The sequence below is a fragment of the Pelodiscus sinensis genome, chromosome 13 (genome assembly GCF_049634645.1).
Source record: "Pelodiscus sinensis isolate JC-2024 chromosome 13, ASM4963464v1, whole genome shotgun sequence".
Taxonomy (NCBI): domain Eukaryota; kingdom Metazoa; phylum Chordata; order Testudines; family Trionychidae; genus Pelodiscus; species Pelodiscus sinensis.
The window spans coordinates 22869974-22892946 of NC_134723.1; the positions used below are offsets into that span (position 1 = coordinate 22869974).

Sequence of the window (22973 nt, forward strand, 5' to 3'; positions counted from 1 at the left end):
GGGGCTGACAGTGGAGGGCACTGGGGCATCCAGGGTGGGGAGCTGGCACTGGAGGACTCTGGGGGGCAAGGCAAATATTGGAGACTGGATATTTGGCGAGTCTGGAGGTAGGGGACTCTGGAAACAGGAGGCTGGCACTGGGTGGGGGGGTAGTGGAGGGGGATCTAGGGACTAGGGCTAGCTCTAGGAGCCTGAGCTTTTGGTGGGCTGGTAACATTTTGTTTGCATATTCATTTTCATAATGAATATGCAAATTAAATGTTTGCCGTTCCCAGTATAAAAATACATTTGGGACCACTGTCCTAAGAAGCTTGATGTTCACCATAGAGTATATTTTGACAATTAGAAGGAATTCTTCCCCCTCCCCTCCTTGCTCCTGACAAGGACTGAGATAGTGTTTCAAGACCCCTCCATGGATGAGAAGATGAAGCGCTCCTCTTGTGTAACCAACTATAAATTCTTAAAGACAGTTGCATGGGGCCTTGAAGGGAAATCCGGCATCAAAGCTAGTAGATGGACAAGAGCAACGAGTAGTCCTGTGGTACCTTAGAGACTAACAAATATATATAGTATCATGAGCTTTCCTGGGCAAGACTCACTTCAGGACAATAAGAGGGGGGGAGCCCCTGTTGCATGAGTCATTGTGAAGTCTGTTCATTCACTGTATTTGAATAAACACCATGTTGCAGAGCAGATTCTGTTGGAAGCAGTTTAGACAGAACTCAGTGAGAATGTCTGTGAAAGACTGGAACACTCTTTAAAAAAAGTGAAGAGCTATTTCCATGAGGAAAGGTCTGCATCACTTCCACAGTCCTACAGGACTGTAATTCTCCAATCTGGAGTGATACAGACCACTGCATTAGTACTGTGGAACGATTACACAAAGTTTTTGCTATTAAAAATGCCTTTCCACCACCTAGGGAAAGGAGCAGGTTATGTCTAGGCCAGGGGCTCTCAAACTTCATTGCACTGCAAACCCCTTCTGACAAAAGCCCCATGTAACGTAGGGATGTAAAATCCCAGTTACTGAGGTTGAACTAATTAAGTGGGATCCTGCAGGATTAACTAGTACCTGGTAAGCATCACACATTAAGGTGGATACTTACTTGGTAACCCATTCACATCCCTAACAACCACAGAAGGGGGCCTGAAGCCTGAGCAATCCCTCCCCTCCAGGGCAGCAGAGACACAGCCCCAGCCCCATGGAGGCCCAAGCCCTACTGCCCCAGATTGAAGCCCTTGGGCTTTGGCTTCAGCCCCAGGCAGTAGGGCCCCAGGCAGTAGGGCCCTGCCTTCAGGTTTGTTGGGCTCTGGGGCTAAGAGTCCTGACAACCCCATTAGAACAGGGTCATACAACCGGAAGTGGATGTATCAATTTAACTGCACAGTGTTTCAAAATCCATAAAGAACAGCCAGATTTAAAATTTTATCTAATATCCTTGTTTGACCTTTAGCTTGACTCACAGGTTAAAACAAAAAATGCTGAGTCCTGCGGCACCTTGGAGGCTAAGATTTGTTAGGTCATATGCTTTCATGGGTAAAATCCACTTCAGGTGGGTGGGAGTGGAAGTTATAGAGGCAGGGGTATGCAAGTACAAGAGAGAGTTACTCTTTAGTGTAAGACCACTGATAATGAGGCTCATCAAGTCCGGATAGATGTGGCTCATTCACAGCAGCAGATGGGAGATGTGAATACCAAAACAGGGGGGCTATGTCTAGACTGGCAAGTTTTTCTGCAAAATCAGCTGCTTGAATTTCCGCACAAACACTGACTTCCTACTGTCTGAAATCAGTGCTTCTTGTGGAAATACTACACTGCTCCCGTTCGGGCAAAAGTCCCTTGTGCGCAAAGCTTTTGCGCAAAGGGCCAGTGTAGACAGCTCAGATTTGTTTTGCGCAAAAAAGGCCCAATCGCAAAAATGGCAACCGGGGCCTTTTTTTGGCGGAAAAGCACGCCTAGATTGGCACGGACACTTTTCTGCAAAAAGTACTTTTGCGGAAAAGCATCCATGCCAATCTAGACGCTCTTTTCTGCAAATGTTTTTAACGGAAAACTTTTCCGTTACAAGCATTTGTGGAAAATCATGCCAGTCTAGACGTAGCTGGGAAGTTGCCTTTGTAGGGCATTAACTAATTTAAATCTTTATTTAGTCCTAATTTGATTGTACCGAATTTAATAAGTCTAAGGTGCCACAGGACTCCTGTTTTTGCTGATACCAATTAATACAGCTACCACTCTAAGGTTAAAGCAAGTCTCATCTTTGCCCCCACTTGTTACTCCAGCCTCTACCAGGTATATGACAAGAGATGTAGGAGAGAAAAAAAACTGAGCCCTGACCTATACCTAAAAATTCAGGTCCAACTTTGGGGCAGGGAGGAGAGGTCTGAGAAGTAACGCTGAAGTACCAGTCAGTCTGAAGCCTGGCAGTGGCTAGTCAAGAGAAGACTTGATTTGTTAGCCTAACTACTGCTACTTAAGCGACATCTACACAGCAGTGTTATTTTGGAATAACTAATGTTTTCCAAAGTAACAAATCAGGTCTACACAGCAAGTCATTATTTTGAAATAATGTCAAGCTGGAAGACTTTTTACTCTGACTCCTGTAACCCTCACTATACAAGTAGTAAGGGAAGTCAAAAAGAAGAGCATTCTTCCTTCAACTTTCTTCTGTTGAGACAGCACCAAAAGTAGAATTAAGGTATTTCGACTTCAGGTACACAATTGATGTAGCTCAAATTGCATAGCTTAATTTGACTTTTGCCCTACTGTGTAGACATGCCCTTAGGGAGCAGGATTACCCTAGAGTTACAGGTGAAAAAAAAATCCTATCCATTGATGTAGGATGTATCTACTCTGAGGCAGATTAACTAGAACACTGCAGCTGTGTTTGGAGTGCAGCCATGTCCTGAGAAAAAGTGAACTGCACAGCAGGAGCACCCTGCTCAGTATCTGGCTGTTTCCAAAGAAAGTTAATCACTTAATTTTAACTAAACACATCACATACCAGAATTTGGTCCATATGAATGTATGCTACAGTCCTTCTCCACGCTCACACCCTCTATTTCATCAAAATGCCCATAGAATTTATATTGTTCAAGTTTTTCACCCTAAATAAGTCATGGATGATTTTCAAACCTTCAACAGGGCCAAATTAAAAAAAAAATCCCACTGTTGGAACAAAACCCACACACACACACACACACACACACACACACCCACCCCCATCTTCAAGGTAGTTCTCTGCTAAATGTTGACTCGCCCCAATCATTTTGGTACTAGATCTGTTTGAAGAGGCTACTTCTAGCAATGCCAGCTATCCCACCTTCTGCCCTCTCCCCCTCCAACCCTAGCCTCAAGTGGCTCAGCTGTTTTCATTATACCTTTTAAGAGTCACTCACACAGGTATCAAAACTGGGAACGTTTCATTTCCAAGAAAGTGAATATATGCAGAAGCTTGCCAACTAACTGAAAGAGGGCATGTGAACCGAAATGCTTAGACACCCTGAAGTACATTTCACTACAGGCAGTCCCCGGGTTACGTACAAGATAGGGACTGTAGGTTTGTTCTTAAGTTGAATTTGTATGTAAGTCGGAACTGGTACATATTGTAGGGGAAACTCTAGCCAAACATTTCTCCAGAGCTCAGTTTTATTCTCCCACACCTCACTTCCTTCAGTCCTTTATTATCAAGCTGAGGTGTCTGCTGAGAAAAGCTGCTCCGTGTCTCCCTGGTCTGCTGGGGGGGAGCAGCTAGTGCGGGGTTGCCTCACCCCGTTTGTAAGTAGGGATCCGATGCAAGTCGGATCCATGTAACCCGGGGACTGCCTGTATAGTATGTGAAAGCTACAATGGCATTGAGCAAAATCCAAGTATCAGTTTGGGGGGGGGGGGGACAGAAGAGGCTACACATGAATGTCCAGTACCAAATTTAGGGTAAGTCTGCTGGCAAAAGCTTTGGCAGAATATGGTCACTGTAATACTTATCTTTCCTTTTCTGGGAAAGGAAAGCTTCAACTGGAGTCTGAAAGGTAATCTTCACTAAGTAAAGATCTGCATTTTGCTTCTGAAGGGAAGGAGTAAAACAAAAAACAAAAAGCCTACTTGCTGGGTGGTTTTATGCTCATGATGTGAAACCAATTTAGATTTGTACAGTTAAATTTAAAAACTCTGTACTAGAATTTTTTAGAAGTCATACAGAAAACAAATTCAACTTGTTTCATAGTAGGAGCAAGGAGACCACCACCACAAAACAGTAGTAGCTACAGCTAACCCAGAGAGGTAGTAAAGAGCTTGAAACATTGCCAGGATTGTGTCCAATTTCCTCCATTTTAGTGAGTTGCATTTGTCAGCTATTTGCTGTATTAAAAAATTGGTCTCAACCATTTCCTGTTTCAGATAGAGTTTTGGGGTTTGAATAAGGAGTGGAGTTTGTTAGCATTTCAAATTATTTTTGGTTGATTATTCCTCCCATTTTAAAACAAAAAGCATTTGATCAGAGTCTTGTTAAATTTTCATGTTATGGAACAGGCACTTACAGCTCAAGACAGGCATTTTAGCACACAGAGCTAAAAAGAAAAAAGAAGGGTAGGGGGGAGACTGTCATAAAAGGATTATGAAAGATGCTAATCTGATATTATTTGGATACAGGGGTATGCAAACTGATGCACCATTTCTGGTGGCACTCCCTTGAGTATGGACTTGAGATGATACCCAAAGTGCCAAAGGTTGTTAGTGCCAAGCCATACGAGACAGTGAGACTGAAAGCATTACACAGCTTCCCCATTTTAGCATTACAGTAAGACTCCAATAGTCCGGCATCCAATTGTATGACACTCCTGATAGTCTGGCATCAAAATGGCAAGAGCTGGTGAGAGAGCTTCAGCAAAAAATGAGTCACATGGCAGCAGCAGCTGAACCGAGCGAAACCGGACGGGACCAAGTCAGTCTGCCACTGGCACTGTGTGATGCTGGACAGTGCTTGTGCTACAATAAAAGCATTAAAAACACTTTATATACTGTGTGTGTGTGTGTGTGTGTGTGTGTGTGTGTGTGTGTGTGTAAATATATATATAAAAAATAAAACCATCTTATAGTACCGCCTGATAGTCCGGCATATTTGACAATCCGGCACCACCTAGGTCCCAAAGTTCCGGATTATCAGAAGTCTACTGTAATTCCTTTCATCTACTTACCTGTAACAAGTGTACTGTAGACACTCATACCACAGCAACTGGTACTGCCAGGGGCAGCCTGTGCCTATAGGCAAACTAGGCAGCCACCTAGGGCACCAAATTCCAAACCCTGCCCCTTCCATTTCCCATTCCCTTTCTGGTGCCTTACCTGGAGCACGGCTTCCGTTCGGCCAGGAGGAGGGTAAATCCTGGGAGAGGCAGCACACAGGATAGGGGAAGGGGTGTCGGCCCCAGGGAAGAAGGAACACGGGGGGTTCCCCTGGGCCACGGGGGGGGGGGTTGCCCTGGGAGAGGCGCATGCTGGCTTCTCTCGGGGGGAGGGGGGGAAGAAGAGGAGAATCTTAGGAGGAGGTGGGTGCAGGGAACTCTCCCCCCCCAACTGGCACCCTGTTCCTTCTCCCCAGTCCCCAACCCCCAAACTCCATCCCTTTGGCCCCCCAGCCACAGAACCAAAACCCTCAGTCGATATCTGCCCTTGGGGTTGGGGGAGGAAGGGGGAGAAGAGACGCCTACTGCATGGTTAGCCTAGGGTGCCAGTTGCTGGCAGCTAGTCTAGGGCTGCCCGTGGGTACTGCACCAAGTGATAACCCAGATAGATGCCATGAAATCTCACAAATGCACCACTTTAAAAATTAAGGATTGAAATAAGGAACTCCATGTTTTCTGTTTTTGAGCAGCTTACAGAAAAATTCAAAAAAAGGCTTTAAATTGTTTATAAGTAAAAAGTTCAACACCAAAAACTGCCAGTACAACTTAGGCCACATGACAACATGCTTCGGCTTAAAAATGATACTTGTTTGTAAGTTTCCATATATATTGTCTAAACTCAGGATTTTCATGCTACTGATGCTAAAATAAAAAAAAATATTGCTTCCTGTTAGTCAAGTGTTTGCTTGATGAAATTAACTGCAGCAGGATAAATCTAGAGCAGGGGTCTGAAATAGGGATGTAAGAGAGAAGTCAAATACTCAACCACTGTGTTCCCTCCCCACACCTCTGTATCAGAGGGGAAGGGAAGGGGGCTAAGGGGAGGCTGCCATGAAGTAGCTTCTGCCCATACCAGACCCAGGCTCACCATGAGCAGAGGCTGCTCTGGTAGCAGCCCTTCCGTTGGTCCCAGTGGGAAGCTTCCCCCCCCCCCCACACACACACACACTCCCTGCAGACAGGGACTGCTGCCAGAGCAACCTCTGCCCATGACCAACCCAGGCTGCCACAAAACAGAGGCTGCTGGACCTAGAATGAGCCAGGACTGAGCTGTCCCAGCTCATGCTGGTCTGGAACTGCTGCAGCTCTCCATTTTAAAATCTAGTGGCCCTGGAGCCAGTGCGAGCCAGGACTGCTCAGTCCCAGCTTGTGCAGGCTCTGGGAGCAACCCCCATTGTGGCTCTGCAGAGCCCCCTCATCGACTAATTGTTGCATTGGTTTAAAAAAAAAAAATGTATACCCGCTCCATAACATCTTCAGTCTAAACAAAATTCATGGCCTACAGGCCATGCCTGGGCACAGCAATTTCCAGTCTGGACCAGGGCTCCCAGAGGTCCTAGGGGTGCTGTCTATTACTAGCCCCAAGCCTCCACCCATTCCCACAAAATGCATCAGACCCACCCAGTGATCCCTGAAGCCACATCTGCAAAGACAGGTGCTATGGGAGAGAGATGGAGGGCAGGGTGATGGTGAAAAGGGGAAAAGCTTGGGAGCTGTAACAGACAGGCCCCGTGCCCTATGAGTCCAAGGCTGGATTGCACAATCGCTGAGCATGTCCCACAGACTGAGTTTGAGACCTCTGATCTAAATACTGAACTGTGGTCTTAACAAGTAAAACAGTTTACAGTTCACAAACCTGCCTCAACGAAACAGCCCTCAAAATCACAACCCTCAAAATCATCTTGAGCCACTGATGTTTATAGGACTACAGTATATAATTTTACTATTTTCCAGTTTTCATGAGACGCCAGTCTGTACTGGTCCTGAGACAGTCCTGGAGAGGATGCTTACTTTCCCTAATAGAGCAGCAAAGCTGATCAAGTTATAATATAAGGGTGCGTCTAGACTGGCAAAATTTTGCGCAAAAGTGGCCACTTTTGCGCAAAAATCTTGCCGCCTGTCTACACTAGCCACAAGTTCTTGCGCAAGAACACTGACTTTGTACTGTACAAAAATCAGTGTTTCTTGTGCAAATACTCCAACGCTCCCACTCAGGAATAAGCCCTCTTGCGCAAGAAGGCCAGTGTAGACAGCCAAGTTAATTTCTTGCACAAGAAAGCCCAATGGCTAAAATGCACAAATCTTTTGCACAAAGGCACCTGCCAGTATAGACGCGCTTGCGCAAATACTTTTAACAGAAAAAGTATTTGCGCAAAATCATGCCAGTCTCGACGCAGCCTAAATGTATATTCATTGTAAAGTTAGCCTTCCTTCTGTTCACACACTTAGCCAGATTGAGTAGTCTGTGGAGGCAGTGAATACTAGGAGGCTGTGTCTAGACTGGCAAGTTTCCGCAAAATCATCTGCTTTTGCGGAAAAGCTTGCCAGCTGTCTACACTGGCCGCTTGAATTTCCGGAAAAGCACTGACGATCTCATGTAAGATCGTCAGTACTTTTCCGGAAATACTATGCTGCTCCTGTTTGGGCAAAAGTCTTTTTTCAAAAGACTTTTGTGCAAAAGGGTCAGTGTAGACAAAGGGCCCCGAAAATGGTGATCGGGGCTTTTTTGCAGAAAACTGCGTCTAGATTGGCTACGAATGCTTTTCCGCAAAAAGTGCTTTTGCAGAAAAGCATCCTGCCAATCTAGACGTGCTTTTCCGAAAATGCTTTTAATGGAAAACTTTTCCGTTAAAAGCATTTTCAGAAAATCATGCCAGTGTAGACGTAGCCGGAATGTAATCAAATTTCATCTTGTTTGAAAACTGTTAGTTATAAATAATTTGTTACAAGAGTGATCACTTAACTGATACAATAAAACCTTCTGCTCCCTCACTTGATGACAATTATCTTATAAGTCAGATCCATTTCTCCGCTTTTGGTGAATATTAGGGATTTAAAAACAGATAACCAGTTTAACTACCAGCTGCATCATGGGCAGAGTGCTACTCTGGTTAACTGGCACCCAGCCCTGCCTGAGTAGCTCTCTGCCCATAATGCAGCAGGCAATTAATCAGTTGGCCAATTAGTTTAACATGTTAAGATGTAAAATGGCTTTTAAAATGTTTAGTGAATCTATTACAGAATAGATTTACAGTTGGACACCACTGCCTAAGATACAATATAAGTACACATGATGTAGTCAAAGAGGACTTTCAAAAAGCAGCACTAGATTTAATATATATTTAAAATCCTTGCAAGTGGCACAGTAAACACTAAGGGTGTGTCTAGACTGGCAAGATTGTGCAAAAGCTTGCCACCTGTCTACACTGGCCGCGAGTTCTTGCGCAAGAACACTGACATTCTAATGTGTGAAATCAGTGCTTCTTGCGCAAGAACTATGACGCTCCCGCTCAGGAAAAAGCCCTCTTGCGTAAGTGTTCACTGGCCCTCTTGCGCAAGTAGACAGGCACCTTAATTTCTTGCGCAACAAAGTCCAATGTGCAAGAAAGCTCCGATGGCCATTTTAGCCAAGAGAGTGTCTACACTCGCATGGATGCTTTTGCGCAAAAGCACATGCCAGTGTAGACGCTCTCTTGTACAAATACTTTAACGCAAAAACTCTTGCATTAAAAGTATTTGCACAAAATCTTGCCAATGTAGATGTAGCCTAAGGCTATGTCTACACAGCTTCCCTCTTCCGCAAAAGCCTATGCAAATGAAGCATGGATTAACATATTGCTGCACTTCATTTGCATAATTAGGAGCCATTTTTGCACAAAGTGCTGTCTGCTGTGCCTTTCTGCACAAAAACCCCTCGTGCAAAAGCATCTTGTACATCATTTGCATAATAAATTAGGAGCTGTTTTTGCACAGCAGTATGCTAATTTGCACTTCATTCACATAAGGCTTTTGCGGAAGAGAGAAGCTGTGTAGACATAGCCTAATTGTGCAAAGTGTGAAATGAATCTTTACACTATTGGCTGGCAAACAGTGAGCTTAATCCATTTTTTCTTTTAGGTGAACACTTGTCTGCCCAGCCAGCAATCATTGCTTCTCTCCCCTCCCCCCCAGACACTTACTGTTGCCATCCAAACAGTTTCTATAATCCAAACTCTGCAGTATTCATGTGTCTTGGAAAAAAAAAAAAAAAAAAAAAAAAAACCATGAACTAAGCCTCTTTGCAGGAATGCAACATGTAGGAGGGAATTAAGAATTTAAACAGAAATGTTATAATCGAAAAAAACACCAAAACTGTTTTTAAGCCATCAGAAGTTTGATTGCAACCCATGGCTGACTGTAAAATGCAAAAGTAGTAAAAGGTCTGTGCTACCACAAGATAAGATTATCCTACTTGGGTATCTTCACCCTCCACTGAGCAGCAGGAGCTAGGGATGTAAAACCCTGTTTAATTGGTTAAACAATGATTAACCAATTAAGAGGGGCCCACTCCAGTCCAGCTAGCAAGCACACATACCCCACCACAAGCAGGTGCTATTGCTCTGCCTGTGAGGCACTACGTCCACCATCAAAGGCTGCTCCAGCTTGGCTGTAACAGCCCCTGTTCATGGCCCCCTCCCTCCCACCCACCTGGAGTAGCCCAGGCCTGAGGCAGCAGGAGGAGGGGAAGGGGCAACTATTCCAGCCCCAACTGGTTAAGTTAACAGGTGAGGCTTACCAGTTAAACATTCACATCCATAGTAGTAACATGTAAGGAGAAATTATTTGTTCCTTGGGATAGAATATTCCCCTCCTTTCCCCCCCCCCCCCAAAAAAAAAAAAAAAAAAAAAACACTCCAACAATTGAATAAAGTAAGAGGCACAAACAAAATGGTTTGTTTTGGTTGGGTTTTTTTTTTTTTAAAAAAAAACACTTACGTTTTTCCAGTTGCCACAGACTACTGCAATAAAGCTGCATGTTCATTATCCTGACCTTGATTATTGAAATCCATGTGGAGCCTGATCAATTGGTATAATACCCATTTTGTTAAATGTATTATTCCAAGTAATCCTTGAAGGGTCTTCTTTGTAGTTAAACCAATGAACTGTTCAGTCACCATATTTTTCATGTCAAAATGAAAGGGCATTTTAAATTATCAATCATTGTATTATCATGGGCCCCAGGATAAAATTAAGACTTCAGCAGTAAGTTTCTATGAAGTACTATAAATCCCATCCATCCTTTGGATTAACACTCAGTCTGGACACTGTTTTATATTTTATTTCCATGGGAAGTGTTCACCAACAGCTCTATCTGAGCAATCAGAGCTTAATGAGGGATGTGCTAACTGGTTTATCAGATATACTTTATCTATTTCCTTCAGAGAGCATAGTCAAAACCCATCTGCATATTTCACATAAGTTAAACAGGAAAAAGAATGCTTGCATTATAAGACAGCTGTTTAAATTAAGAGCCTATGGATCTGTACTGGTCAAAGCAGTCTGAATACAAATTAAAGTTGACTGACTTTAAAGGAAAACTGGGAGAACTTTCCAGAAGTGCATTGACATTTGCCTTGTTTCACTTTAGGTTGCAAGATTTCCTATTTTCCAATTTGCTCCAGACAGACCTAACATATAAATGCATTCAAGCATTTATATTAGCCTCTTTAAAAGGCTCGATTCTGGAATTGCTTCAGTTGCCATGTCAAGTATCTATCTAAATTGGTCAGTGTTGCTTGCTACCCATTAAGTAGTACAATTATACTGCTACATCATCTAGAGGTAACTGACAAGCTCTAGGACAATAAAATTGAAAAGGACAAATTCATTCTTGGTGTAAACAAAGTTACATTAAGATGACTTTGTCACAGCTTTTAATGTATTGTTATATAATGCCACATGAAACCATAAAGTGCATTTAAAAATACTATAACACTGATCAGACTATACTTGTGGCTAGATTTTTTCCTATATTGAATTATTCCTCAAGTTACCTTCTTACCTCTGGAAAGGAAGGTCTAGTTAAGTGATTGACTATGGAGAACCACGCAGGATAGGAGAGAGGCTTATTTAGTGATTTTCAGAGCCAGACGAGACACGTCTCAGCTTCAGGGAATAATCTAGTTTGTTTTTGGAACAGAGTTAAGAGCTTTCATTACAGCATGCATGGACTCTCAATGAGGAATTTTGAATTGTTGCTTACTAAGGATCTGTAACAGTCAAGAGGTCTGTGTCATTTACCACATTTATAGCCCAGTCTATATTGTGCAATTCACATGGCACTACATTGCTGATATCAGAGGGGTAGCAGTGTTAGTCTGGATCTGCAAAAGCAACAAGGAGTCCTGTGGCACCTTATAGACCAACCGATGTACATACATCTGACAAAGTAGGTCTTTGCCCACAAAAGCTTATGCTTCAATACATCGGTTGGTCTATAAGGTGCCACAGGACTGCTTGTTGCTTTTGCATTGCTGATGTTAAACTTAGGTCTTAAAACACACTGTCCCTCTATCCAAGGATGACAGTTTTGATGCCTAATTTCTCCTCTTCCATCCTCCCCCCCAATTGTCTTCATGCTCTCTTCCCCACCACTCGCCTTCACTGAGCTGCATAGCTACTAACCTCTTGATTCAAGTTCCTCCTCTCAAGCTACTAAATGGCTAGTGGAAGGAACAGCAGCTGAATACTGCCCCACACACTCCCATCCAGTCTACTTTCCCCACATTTGTTTTTCTGACCTGGGTGTGGGAACCCTTTTTTGGGGTTGGTGGCCACTGACCCACAGAAAAAAAAAGTGAGTCTGGGGCTGCACACAAGTGAGACGCAAAAAAAGCCCTCACTGAAGTGGCTCCCAACAGAGTAAGAAAGACACTCCCCACATTCCCCTCACAAAGTAGAGCCTTGGGTAGCCCAGACTAGTAGATTTTGTGTGCTCCAGCCCCATAATGGGGCACAGCCAAAAGGCCAGACAGCTAGCTGGGCTCCCCAGTGTTGGAGATGGCCCTGAGCCTTGGGGGGCCAGATCCAGCAAGCCAGGGGTTGCATGCAGCCCCCAGGCCTGAGGTTCCCTACCCCTGTTCTACAGAGTAAATGTCCAAGGACAGAGACTGTCCTTACAAGTTTGTTTGGCAACTAGCACAACTTTGGAGTCTGCAGATTCCTGCAGGAGTCATCCCATAGCCCTCAAAAGATCCAGACTGGTATTTCATCTGCATGTACCACCAAGTTTAAACACACCCAAACCAAGATTGCCATTACAAATACCCAACTTTGCATGCAATAAAGAGATACCTACCAAGCTAGAGGAAGACTAAAGTTTCCTATGCCTGGGCAGTAAGAGTTCAATCTCCCCAAAAGGTATTGCAGCTACACATGGGGTAGGATGGCATTTCAAAGCTTAAAAATCCTGTTTAATTTCAGTTACTAAAATTCAGAACAGTTGCCGCCAATTCTCCTCCTCTCCAGAGCTATAGTTTTATCACCAGCCTCCAATGACCTATTTTCCACAAATATTTGGCAGTGGAGTTGGAAGATATATTAAGCATTACAGCAAGAGAATCGGCATTAGCTATTCAAGTCAGATGGGTGTGTGTATATACACCCAGAACTTTTAGCAATGCCACAGCTGAAGTCAGTTTTCAATAAGGTATGACAGAAGTGCTTTTGTGAAATTGACAATAAAAAAAACCAAAGACTTGTATTTGTAGAGCAGCCTGAATTTTAAGATGAATGTAAAAATACAAGCCACCAATAAGGCATTTAGTGGACCTTATCCACAGATCTTCTGCTGTTTTAATACATCTTAGGAAAATCAAACCACTTAACTGGCATGAATTATTCCTGAATAAGGTGTGGGCTTATTTGGCTAACACTGAGAGGCCCCCAAAGGATTCAGTAGACCACTTTTAAAGTATATGAATGGTACTTCTTGGAGGAGGGAAAGCTTGAGGTGACAGGGAGGTAGATACCGTTGGCTGGCTGCACCAGTCAACTTGAGCTGTTCCATTGCTATGTAGACTTCTGGGCTCATGCTGGAGCACAGGCACTAGGATCCTGCAAAGCAGGAGAGTCTCAGAGCCTGGGCTCCAGCCCACACTTGGAAGTCTACACAGCAACAACACAGCCCCACACAGCCTGAGTCCAAGTTAACTGGCATAGGCCAGTTATGGGTGTCTGACTGCTGTGCAGACATAGGGCTGTGAGAATCTTTGAGCCCTTCTCCAAGCCAGCCTCTCTGTAGCCAACAGATGATTAGACTCAAATAGCAATTTTATTGTGCAAAAATGTCAGGGAGGCCCTTTCACAGCACAGAGGAAGAAAAAAAAAAAGTCAGCCAAATAAGGCTGTTTGAGTGGTACCAAGCCAGGAAAGGGTCCAGGAGATGACGTTCAGAGGAAGCCTTTAGTCACCAGTTTCCTTCAGAAACTGGAGTGGGGCCAGAAGACACCTCTCAGACAAGTTTTACAGCACAGAACGTCAGTTCACATGGAAGAGAAGCTCAGATCCTAGCAGCTCTTTTTTAAAGCTGTTCTTTCATAATGTCACAATAAACTAATAAGGAGTTCTTCTGGTTAAAAAGTTTTGGCTAACTAGCTGTACTTCCTGCTAGTTGCACAGGGCAAAGAATTATGCAGAGCTGTGCAGCAAGATTTTGCTTCACACCAGACATGAGACATCTGAAACAGAGAGCTTCCTCTTGAGGCAGATGTGCCATTTCCTGACCCCTCTCCCCCGAAAAAACCCAACCCATATTAAGTCATCTTACATCTTAAAACAGGGGCACTTCATTTTCTTTAAACAGAGATTGTTCTTTACTTCAGAGGGGATTAATTGGGTGTGAATGAAGAGGCAATAGTCAACACACAGAAAGCACTTCAACCCCTGCAGTCAGTTCCTTGGAGCTGCAATTCAGTTAGGGGGGAAAAAAAAACTGACGTGTTTCAAAAAGGTGCTGGCGTAGCAATCCTGAGGAATTAAGTTTTCTGTTTCTTCACAGAATTATGGTATAAACAGATGCTCTGAAAGCATAGCCATGCTTTCTTTTTAAGGATGCTTCAGAGTTCCTGCCATTCATATTCTTAAACCTAGAATTGACTCTGTGGTAGCCACAGTAGAGAAATGGGGGAGGCGGGAAGAGACGAATTCATTCTCTGTCCATTCTATTTTTCACCATTTCTGTGGAGGCTGGGGGGGGGGGGGGGGATGGAATCAGTTATAGTGGTGATAGCTTTTGATCACTACCCAAAAAGGACAGGTCTGAAGTTCTGCTTTAGCACTGAGGGTCTCTACTAGGGATGTTAGATATCGATTAATTTAAATAACCATGAAACCACATCAAAACTTAGCAGTTTTTTTGATCATTCAATAGTCCCCAGGGGTGAGGCCTGCAGCCAGTGCATTCCCAGCACCACTCCCAGGGAGCCCCACACCACTCTACACTGACACCTCTGATACTGAGGTTGCAGCATGGGGTGGCAGCAGCCCCTGACAGTGCCCCTTCCACCCTGAGCTCCCCAGACAGGCTGCAACAACATCCCATGGAGCAGCCTCTGTCTGTAGCAAAGCTGGTCCTGCCAGGAACAGAAGCTGCTCCACAGAAGACTCCCCTGGCCCTCCCTCCCATACTGCTGCCTCTGATCAAGGCAGCAGTTAGGGGGCTTAAAAGTCAGCTTCCCATGTGCACCAGCTCCCACCTGCCCCCCTAGCTGCTGCCTCTATCAGAGGCAGCAGTGCAGGGGCAGAGGGAAGGGCAGGTCTGTAGGATCTGGTGCTTATGGGGAGCTGGTTTAAAAGCTAGGTCCTGCCTCTCCTCCTCCCTCCCCCACACTGCACACTTGCTGCCTCGGATAGAGCAGATTACACAATTAACCAGTAAATCCAGGCTTGTCGGTTAATTGTGTAGTCAACTGCATACTGACATCCCTAGTCTCTGCTTGACATGGCCAGCCAGATAGTCTCTTAAAAGGATTTCCTTTTGGATAGTACAAGTTAGATGTACAACAAAAATGTAGCGTCAGCTGGTTTGGTCATTTGCCACACACAAAAAAAACCACTACCAATTTGTCAGTCTTTTGGAGGTTTTGAAGAATGCTCCTGGAATGCCACTTCTCCCTCCTGTTAACCTTCAATCCCTTCCTGCCAAAAAGGGGACATTGGACTTGGTTTTAAAATTATTTTTCCAAGTCATCTGATCAATGTTAGGCTATCCCTAAAAAATAGCCCTTCTATTGTTAGGCTCAAACAACAATTTGGTTGAATGGCTAAATTGCCACTCTGGCAGAGGCTAGAGGTTGAAAGGAAAGTTTGGCTTGCTGCTGGCTCACGTAGAGCAATGCATCAAATTTTTGAATCAAGTCTATGTTTTTCTACCCATCAATGGGATTTTGTAATACACAAGGGTTAATTCCTTAAGTGCCAGAGTTCAGTCCTAGTTAATACGGTTTCATCTCACCCACGCTGTGCACATTATATACCAGAAACAGAGCAAAACCCAAATATTCCTGCAGCGCCCAGAAATCACAGTAACTGTTGTTCCAATTGGAAATGTTAGTTAGCCCTTGCTTATCTGACCATTTACCATGTAGCTTCCACATTTCTGCCCACTACAACTATTAAGGGCTGTGAGTAACATTAAGATTTAGTGTTTGCTTCTATCCCAATTTTCTTACTACTTCTATCTCCAGATACAGTAAAACGCAAACTGTCTGGCATCCAGTGGTCCTGATAGTCCGGCACCAGCTGGAACCCAGAAGTGCTCTGGCCAGCTGGACAATTAGAGCTGCTCTGCCTCCAGCTTCCCAGGGCATATAGTGGTAAAAGTACCATATCTGGATGTTGTTTTAGATACAATTTAAACTACAAAAGTGAGAAAATATTTGAAATTCCCAGATTACTCAAGCAATCCAACAGATTTCCCTAAAAAAAAGCGCAGTTTTTTGGGGTCTCTCAATGCAGCCTTATCATTTTAGGTCTGATCAGACAGACTGCAGAGCAGAGAAACAACTGACGAGCTCATTATGCAAACTAAAGTTGCAGTCTTTCAGGCAGTTATGCTGGATCAATGCTTAGACAGCACTTTTCAAAGTTAGACAATATTCCCCATCCTGTAAGAAGCCTCATCATGGAAACTAATACAGAACACACACAAATAAGATATTTGGGATGCCTTGCATGTTCCTTGGCAACACATCAGGATTTGACCATCTCTGGGGGGGTTCAGAGAATTTTTCTAATTGTGCATTTCATACATTTGCCTCACTAGATCCTGAAGTCAAGTCACAAATCCTGTAACTGTAGAAAATAGTTAGCACATATGTAACAATGTATGCAGTTACTGTATCAGTATAATGCAAGAGCAAGAAAATTCAGTGTTTCAAAGAAAGGTTAGGAGAAATGTAGTCAGTATTGTTTGGAAAAGAGGCAGCAAGAGGAAACAAAGTATATACAATATTGGAAGACAGCAAGGAAAGGAAGAAGGCACAAGGATATTAAAGGATAGCAGTCAAAGATTAACAGTTTAAATCAAAAGGAACACAGGCTAACAGCAGTTTTACTACATTGGATTAGACCAGGGTTTCCCAGCCTATGGGTCAGGACTCAAATATGGGTCTCCATTACATTTCAAAAGGGTCACCAAGTGTCTCCCCAGGTAGCTCTGCCCTCCCTCCTCCCCCTGTTTTTAATTGCCTTGGGCCACCAAGTCTTCCTCAATTGTCAAAATGGATCCCCACCTGAAAAGGCTGGGAACCACTGGATTAGACAAAATCTAAAATCGTGATCCGAAGACCACAACCTGAATTCCTCTTTGAAAAAAAAAAGGGGGGGGGATTTTTCGACTGACAAATCAGTACTGAAAGTGTTCCCACCCCCATTTTCTTTATTAAAAGCTTCCACATTTGTCACATTATAATTTTATTTGCATGGACATTTTGGGTTAGAGGACACTAACAGGCTAGTACTCTGGACTCCATTCATCAGCCAGCAACATTGTGTTAGCAGCACTAAAAGTAGAGGAGCACTAGCCCAGGCCTTCAGAAAATGATTGTGGTCAGTCTACAAAAAAATAAAGCCTTCCTATTAAAGGAAAATTCTGGCTAATCCAATTTCTCTACAGTATAAGAGGTTTTAGAATTATTAACTACTGAGCTGTTTACAACAGTCATGAGCAACAAGTTAATTGGCCTGTCTTTACAGACTAAAAAGAAAAAAAAAAATCAAAACATCCAATGGTAAATCAATCTTTCATGTGGGATCAATGCTTATGTTTGACACCCTAGACCTGTTAATCCACTTAAAGCAGTAGTGGGCAACCTGCAGCCTTGAGGCCAAATGCAGCTCATTGGGGTTCAGTCTGCCCCCCCCCCCCCCCATGCATCTCCCACACACTGGAACCCACACTACCTACTCCTCCAACTCTCTCCCAGAACTTTGAGTGCCAAGAATCTGCTGATTCACGCTCTGTCCACACTTCTCCCATTGTGGCTTTTAAGCTCTGGGAGGGACAGGGAGGAGTAGGTTGTGAGGAGCTCCAGTGCACAAGACATGTGTGGGGGAGCTGATGGGGCAGGGGTCCACAGGCCACATGTGGCCCACTTACTAGTCATGGTTGCCCCCTCACTGATTACTTTCCTCTTATTTACAAGATAGGGTCAACAACAGTAAATTTAACTCTTTATTATCCCCTTTTAGTAGAAGGCTATACACAAAATTAGCCCTATGGAGCAAAGCTTACCACACAGTTAAGCTGATTTCCCCCAACCCCTAGTAGTTCAAAGTTAAAGGAGGTTTTGAACTTTTACAGTGACAGCTCACTCTCCTCAGTTGGGATCTGGAACAGAGTGTAGTGTTCAGCTCTACCAAGCATGACAGAGTGAAACCCAGGAATACCATCCAGTCACAATGAAACCCGCTCCCACTCTTGGCCAATAAGCAAGGCTCCACTGACAAAAGGGGAACAGACTTCAGTGCTTAAGATACTCAGAAGGAGACTTTAACACAGTCCAACTATCTACTAATATGTGGGAACAAAAGAGTATATAGCCCTTTTTTTTTTTTTAAACACACATATAATCCTAACTACTTACACTGCATGCATCCCACAGATCTTGCAGAACAAGGAACAATGGTGAGCCAGAGTGAAACAAAAAAGTCAATAGCAACACTCCTTTAGGATAGCTCTCAAATTCAGCAGTGAAGCCAGATGCAGTCCCCCTACTCCTCCTAGAAAGTCTAGCAGGATCAAATGACATTCACAATGTCCTTTCTACATATCCTGTACAACTCCCCTGTAAGAAATCTTCTTGGGACCAGCCCTTGGGAGCCATACCTCTCCCTTGATCAGAAATGTGCTGAATGCTTGACAAAGAAATCCCACGTACATCTCAAAGGTCACAGGTAGCAATGGTTCAAAGGTTAACAGAGCAGAGCTTTCCGTCTTAATATGGGGCACTAAACTTTAGTGCCAGTTGGCCAATTCTGAAAAGTGATGGAATAATTGAAGGAACAGTGATTTCTATATAGCTCTGTTAAGCATCTACCAGCCAGGCTAAAATTTAAAAAACAACAACAAGGCTACATCTACACTGGCCCCTTCTCCAGAAGAGGCGTGCTAATTTAGAACTTTGGAATAGGGAAATCTGCGGGGGATTTAAATATCCCCTGCAGGATTTAAATAAACATGGCCGCCGCTTTTTTTTCAGCTTGGGGAAAAGCCGGAAAAAAGCATCTACACTGGCGCGATCCTCTGGAATCAAGTAGGAATAAGAGATCCTCCAGAAAAGGGCTTTATTCCGGAGGATCGCGCCAGTTTAGATGCTTTTTTCCAGCTTTTCCCCCAAGCCGGAAAAAAAGTGGCGGCCATGTTTATTTAAATCCCGCAGGGGATATTTAAATCCCCCGCAGATTTCCCTATTCCAAAGTTCTAAATTAGCATGCCTCTTCTGAAGAAGGGGCCAGTGTAGACGTAACCCAACTGTATTTAGATGCTTAGACCAGCGACCACATCAGCACAGTGAGAGAGTCTGGTGAAATTCTATTAGTCTTCTCACCCCCCTCATACCAAAGCAAGCAATTGTAGGCTCATTGGAAGCTACATGTATGTTTAAACAGCTAGCTTCTAAATCTGCTTCAGTGTTGATGTTAACAAAGTTTAAAGACTAACATGGCAACCCTTTTGGTGCTTTAAGTGCTTTTTGTTTTAGTGTTACAGGACCACTGCTGCTTAACTATATAAAGCACTACAATGAAGTGCTTGGATTTTCCTATCTGCATCTATTTGACTGCTCTGAAATTAGAACCAAGCCCATGGGCAAAGAGAAAAGCAACAGACTGAACATATCAATTCAGTCTAGGGCACATGTGCAATTCTGAAACTGCAACAGCCCTTTATTAAAATATGGCACAAATCTGGATACAGCTTGTGTGTAGGTGAACCATACCAAACAAGAACTCATGCAGTACAATAAGGGCCTACCAAATGTATGTGAAATTGATCAAAGTGGCCAGTTAAGATTTTTTTTTAAAGTTTCATGACTTCAGCTATTTAAATCTGAAATTTCACAATGTTGTAATTATACTGGTCTTGACCCAAAAAAGAGTTGGGTGGTTCACAGCATTGCTACCCTTACTTCTGAGCGGACACTGGCAGCAATGCTGCCCTCAGAGCTGGGCTACTGTAGAGCAGCAGCTGCTGGCCAGGATCCCAGCTCTGAAGGTAGAGCTGGTGTCAGTAGCAGCACAGAAGCAAGTATGACATGGTATGGCATTGCCACCCTTATTTCTGAACTGCTGCCTTCAGAGCAGTCAAGAGAGCAGCAGCTGCTGACAGAGGCCCAACTCTTCAAGCAGCAGTATGCAAAAGTAAGGGTGACAACCCTCTGACTACTCCCACAATAATCTTGTGATCCCTTTTGGGTCAGGACCCCCAATTTGGGAATCACTGAGTCCCCCCATTAAATCTTTGTAGTACAAGACAAAAGGTCCATGACATTTCCGATGGTCAAGAATTTGCTGGGCCTTAAAGTATTATGAAAGCACCTGAACTCAACTCAAATCACATCATCTTCAAAAGCTCAGGATAGTTTAACTAGAAAAACATGCAATACCTGAATTTGTTAAAAAGTGGCTAATTCTACAAGCTACATTAAAACTTATATTTTTAGCTACAGGAAAATGGTTAGAACCTCAAGCTTGATGCTGCCATTTTCCAATAGAGGAAAGTAAGAACAAGTTTTGAGTTCAAACAAGAGAAATAAATTTAAAAAAAAGTCAAGTATAGACTTGACAAAATGCTCTCAAGTAATCTGTTCTTTCTAGCCAAGAAATACTTTTGAATCAAGTTGAGACCAGGCTCCCTAGCAACTCAAACAGAGACTTTAATTATGAGTTATAAAGACACCAACTGGTACATTTCCTCATTGCTGAGACATAGCTATACTTGGAGGCTCTGTACCAATATGGATTTTTAATGATCTATACTTCCATTTAAAGTAGTCAGTACATTTGTATTGAGGAAATAATTAACACCCCTGAACTATGGAAAGGCTTGTACACTTGTGTAAGCAAAGCAAGGCCCTTTCAGTGGAGGGGGATGGAGAAAAGTCTAATTCAGAAAGAAGATATTTTGTGAAAAGAATGAATACGGTACTTGTGAGTAATTTCAGGATAAGAATTGCAGTTAGTCAGCTACCTCCACCAAGGGCAACCAGAAACAAGTCTCATAGTCCTGACTTCCACCCCACAGACCACCCCCATCACTCATTGACAGTCATCTCAGTCAGCAGCTCATCCAATGGAAACTGGGCCAACACAGCCCGACTGTTCAGAGATTCACTCCTTCATTTACATTACAGAAACGTCTCCCCCCACCCCGCTCTTCTGGGAAGCCTGTCTGACCGGCATGATAGGAACGGCGGGGGAAGGGAGTTTCCACCACCTCCACCGAACACTTCTAGCCACTCTTGTCACCGCAGCTGGTTAGTTTGCAAATGAACCCATCCGGCGGGAGGAACCGCACCTACTCCACCATGGCTGCCCGACCCACGTTTTAGCTCGTGTCCACGCCTCAGAGTAGCCCCTCCCGCCTATGAATGGGCTCGTTCACAGGCGAGCCGGCGGAACGGGCAGCCGGGCCGAAGGCGAAATAGCTTCGCCCCACAGCTCGCCCCTGAACGAATCCGGGGGCAGGGCAGCAGCAGCCACAGGGAGCTATTTCTGCCGCCGCTGGGCCCCCGCAATTCCGGGCTACAGCTGCGCCCGGAGCATCGGGCCCGACACCCCCGCCGGCCTCCCCCAGAAGTTCAACTGGGGAAAAGTTTTTTGTAAAACACAAGGAAATCCTCCCCCCCCCCCGGCAGGGCCCCTCTCCCGGCGCTCCGCACAGCAGATAGCGGCCCCAGGGAGGGGATACGGGGAAGGGGGGTGCAGCCCCCCCCACCCCAGAGGCCCTAGCTCCACTCCAGCTCCGAGCCCCCAGCCCGGCGCCCGCCGGAGCGGGGAAGGTTTGCCCAGGGAGCGGCCCGCAGGGGAGATGGCTGCCTCCCTTCACCGCCCGCTCGCTCCCCCAACCCGGCCCGGCGGCACCCACCGTCTTCGGCATCTTCCCGGCGGGCTGGGCACGGCGCTCTCGGCTCCTCTGCTGCGGGCTCCGCGCTTCCTGCTAACGGGACTCGTCTGCCGCTCCCGCGACGCAAACCCCACCCCTGAGCTGCGGCCCCGCCGCCCTCCTTTATTCTGGGCTGGTGCTGCTGAGCCCCCGCCCCTGGCTGCCTCCCCGGCTGGCGCTGCCTGCGCCCCGCCGCCGGCCCGGAGACAGGCTGCCAGCACAGGGCCCGGCACCCCACGAGCCGTGTCTCCTCAACCCCACCCCGATCTCCGCCTGCTCCGCTTCCTGGGCCCCATGCGCCCCTAATCCGTCCATAAACCGCTGCCTGATCACCGTCTCCTCGCCTCTCAAGTCCCGCCCAATTCCCGTGCCCCCAGTCCGCAGCCTGTCCCCACATTTCCCTCTGCCCCCCAGCTCCGAGTGTTCCCCTCCCCAATTCCCCTCTGCCCCTCACCCCCTCACATCTCCTCCTGCTTGAATCCCTCTCTGCCCCCCACACCTCATGTGTTCCTCTGCCCCTCTCCCCCTCTGCTCTGCCCCTCAAATCCCCACCTCCTCCTGCCTGAATCCCCTTCTGCCCCCCACACTTTGTGTTCCCCACCCCAACTCCCCTCTGTCCCTCACATTCCCACATGCCCCAGCCCCAATCCCTATCAGCTCCCACACCTCCCTGTGTGTTCCCCTGCCCCAATTCCTGTATGCACCCACATCCTCAGTCCTCCTGACCCAATCCCCATCAGCCCTCCAAGTCCCCACATATCCTCCTGCTCTAATTGCCCTCTGCCCCTGCCACCTCTGTGTGTCTTCCTGCCCCAATCCCCATAGGCTCCCACATTCTCCTGCCCCATGCCTTTCATGTCCTTCAGCCCCAATCCCTCCTTGTCTGCCCCCCACATCCTTGCATATTCATCTGCCCCAGTCCCCTCTGTGACCTCCACACCCAGTGTGTCCATGTGTCGCCCTCCCCAGCTCCCTGTAACCTCATGTGTTCCTCACTCATATGTCTCTTCTGTGTCTCTCCCTGGCTCTATCCCCCATACACACTCATTCCATTGTGCCCCAAGTCTCATATTTCATCACACCTCCTGAGAGACCCCTTCCTTGGATCTGCTGCCTCTCCTTGTAGATCCTGTGATGGTTATTCCCCATG

General features: G+C 45.3%; 1 protein-coding gene across 1 annotated transcript in view; it reads right to left on the reverse strand.

The window, feature by feature from the left end:
- The window catches only part of LOC102462316 (moesin), an 88576-nt gene extending 66613 nt beyond the window's left edge, over positions 1–21963 (reverse strand). The window contains exon 1 of the mRNA XM_075940828.1: positions 21806–21963. Coding sequence (XP_075796943.1) covers positions 21806–21817 — 12 coding nt within the window. The 5' untranslated portion in view covers positions 21818–21963. The remainder of the gene's footprint in view (positions 1–21805) is intronic.
- Positions 21964–22973: the final 1010 nt, after the last annotated feature.